Raw genomic sequence first — 3,369 nt, 5'->3', positions numbered from 1 at the left:
TCTGTGCTCTTGATGCAGATGCAGAAATCCCATTAATATTACTAGGAAAGCTAAGGACACAGGGGAGAACATACCACATTTAGATTACTGTACAGTTCTGCAGTCTCTTACATTTAGCCAATACTTCCAACAAAGTAGCCCATAATAAAGTTTGGAATTGAATGTTGTCTTTTGTTTGTTACCAATAATGCCTATAATACCGGGCTCTCATAGCTGAGCAAGATTCATACTGTTACAGTCACGTTTATATCCACATTCAACTTCCTTTTATTAGAAGTATAATACTGCACTTTATATCACAAATGTATAAAAATATGGCAGATAGTGTCATAACAATACTTTTCTTTTAAATGAGTATATTTAAAAAACAGACAGTTATTTTCCATTTATATATATATTTATATATAGAATAAAATACTCCTGATGCAATATATAAATGTTACTGTTAGTTTTTTATAGAAACTACTGTAGCTGTTGCACTGCTTCACAATGTTTCAAACAGCTCAAAATAACTTTACATTATAACATAAAAGATATGATTATAACAGTACGATATTAGGTCATCATAAATAAATATTACAAATCCTATCAAATATGGAAGTTTAAAAAACAAATTTAAGACATACAATTTAACTTTAAACCCTTAACAGGGATACACTTCTATCACATAAACCCCACTGTTTTAACTAGGCAGCAAAAAATGTAGTAAGGGCATAGGTCTAGACATGAATGTTTTCACCCTTATAAGTGCCAATACATACCAGAAGTCTCCCAGCTTTCAGACAGATATGTGCACTAAGCTGGAATGTAAATGAGAGAAAATGGCAATGCATTTTTCTCCCTGACCGGCACACTCTGCCTGGCATCCAGCAACATTTCTGATGACTGGTAATTCCTAATTCAACTTGTTTTACTGTATAATCCCTGACTCTCACTGTGGTGCCAAATGGCATAGCTCCACATGTACATATTGCACACCTTTATAAAGCTGATAATGCAGTTTTACCATCACCAGAACCACCCCCCCCCCTACACTGACCTCCACCTGAACTGGCCTATTTGCTGGAGTGCAATTACAAGGCTGTCTCTTTTAAATCATTCAGATTTGGCATTCGCGATCGGTTTGTTCGGTTATACGTGTGCCCGTTCTGTCCGCTCTTGGAAGGCAGCTGGTCGGAGTAGGGAGGCCCATCGCTCGCGCTCCTGTTTACCGGGGAGACGTGCCAGGTAGGTTCCAGCTGGCTTGGTATCTGCAGCGTCGGCCTGCTTTTCGGCTGAGGCTCTTGCCGCACGTTGCTGCTGCCACTGCTGGAGCTTTGACTCATGGGGTGAATCCGCACTTCAGAGAAAGAAGCTTTGGCTGGCTGACTTGGTAAGGGCTGGAAGCGAGGCTCGGCAGGGACAGGATGATTTGAAGACGAGAGGTGTAAGAGCTTTCGAAGAGATTTTAACGGCTGGCTCTGAAAGACACACAGAAGAAACACCTGACCTTCTGCTCTCCATCATATCAGACTTCCATAACAAAACTGTTGTATCCTAAACTGAACATCTTGAACTTCACAGTCAATCTGTATTCATTTGCAATATTTCATTCCAAGCTATGACAACACACCTGAGAAAATGTCTTCTCATTATGATTCAATCTATTAGCTACCTGAAAAGGTAGAACCTTTTCTAGATCAGAAAAAAAAAAAAGTTCCCATCAATTATTTTAACCTTGTTTCCTATGAAAACAGAGGAATAGACAATTGCATTAGTTGTCCATTTGTCACTCCTCCTGCTATTAACTTTAGAACTCCAGCCATATTTTATGAGGCACAGATATCAGAAATAAAAAATTCCCAAAATTTTGTGAACATCAATTAGGGGTTAGAGAGAGTCTTGAACAATCATCTGCACTGAAATACGGGCTGGCAGAACTCAGCAGTTAGATATTTTGTTTGCTGGCAGCTGGGTGATAAGCTGCTCTAGTCCCTCACAGCTTGTTTAACTGGTGAGCAGGCTGAAGGCAAATGGAGACATGGGGTTACTGAAATGGGCAGCAAAAACCTGGGGAAGCCTGAGTACACAAAGTGGTATGAAAACAGCCTCATTAAAATCCACAGCTCACAGAGCAACTTGCTTCTTCAAAGACTGCAGCTGCAATGAACCCTCTTCCGTTTTCAGTGTTGTAACAGCAACAGAGCATGGCACTGAAGCTCCCTCCTAAACCCTGCCCCCCAAGCTGGTTTTAGAACTGGAGAAAATAAAGGGGCATTAGTGCAGTGCTATGCTCCAATAATGTAGTCTGCTTACACCGCAGTCTGAGCCAGCTGAGGCACAACCACCCTGTAATGTGGCCATCATGCTCTGGTGACCCCACCAAGTATCAGATGATGTCAAGTAGCAGCATGCCCTCAGGATTCACCATTCCTTGCAGAGCTAACTGGAAGGCTTTTCTACAGCACTGCACAGCTACCGCAGACATGCACTGAAGAGTTGCTTGCCTCTAATGCAAAAACATAACCAATATTTTGATAGGCTTCAAAGACCGACATGGGGACATTTAGTCTCTCTTTTCCTTGTCATTCATGTCTAGATTTTCAAAGCATTATGCAGGACTGTGGGCATACAGCTTTCTACCTCCAGCGAGTGGGGAATGGGAAGGTTGGGAAATAATGTCAAATGCAATTTTTCTATTCACCAGAGAAAGAGCTGTCAAGATACCTCAGTGATGTTAAAATACAGGCAACTGATAATGCCACTTACATGAGGCTGGATTTCTGTCATCTTCTCAGGATGCCAATCCTTCTGCCTGCTGCTCTGGTGATTAGAAGGATGAATGGCTTTCTGTAATGCCAAGAGATCCTGACCATCACTGCTAGGCATCTGCAACAAAATATTAGATACCAGTCTCCTAATATATACTTAAGAATACCTGTAAATCATTTCCCCCAATTAATTACAGAACACAAGTGAAGCCCATTACTGCAGCAGAATTACAATGACCTTTCAATATTTTTCCCCGTAGTAAGAGCAAGTGGCTGTGGATATCATGCAGATTTGCTACACCCTTAGCCCTTAAAGCATTCACATGCTGTTAGTGTTATTTGCTGTAAGAGAGAGCAGTTAAACAAGGCTTCGAAAAATAAAATGAAAAAAAATTGTTGAGCCTCATCTTCATTTAAAAAGCATTCCATACTGCAGTTAAGACCATGGATCAGTTCCATAAATTTGTCCCTGAGTGAAGCAGACCAAAGTCTCTCAAAATGGACGTCTGGCTGATTTTGTCCTCATAAACCCAAGAGCTTTTCCTTTCTCCATCTTTCTCCTCCTCCACAAATACCCCAAACTAAAGCAAAAATTAAGAACAGCACCCACCCCACCCCC

At 41.0% G+C, this 3,369-nt stretch overlaps 1 protein-coding gene across 2 annotated transcripts in view; it reads right to left on the bottom strand.

The window, feature by feature from the left end:
- Positions 1-237: 237 nt before the first annotated feature.
- The window catches only part of CDKL5 (cyclin dependent kinase like 5), a 110,856-nt gene continuing 107,724 nt past the window's right edge, over positions 238-3,369 (bottom strand). For both annotated transcript variants that reach the window (XM_026842661.1, XM_026842668.1), the window contains 2 exons: positions 2,749-2,868; positions 238-1,460 (listed from right to left, as the gene is read on the bottom strand). In XM_026842661.1, coding sequence (XP_026698462.1) covers positions 1,074-1,460; positions 2,749-2,868 — 507 coding nt within the window. In that variant the 3' untranslated portion in view covers positions 238-1,073. The remainder of the gene's footprint in view (positions 1,461-2,748; positions 2,869-3,369) is intronic.

This window comes from Athene cunicularia, assembly GCF_003259725.1.
Source record: "Athene cunicularia isolate RWA chromosome 1 unlocalized genomic scaffold, athCun1 chr1_part1, whole genome shotgun sequence".
NCBI classification, from domain to species: Eukaryota; Metazoa; Chordata; class Aves; order Strigiformes; family Strigidae; genus Athene; species Athene cunicularia.
This window is presented reverse-complemented; position numbering and strand designations above follow the sequence as displayed.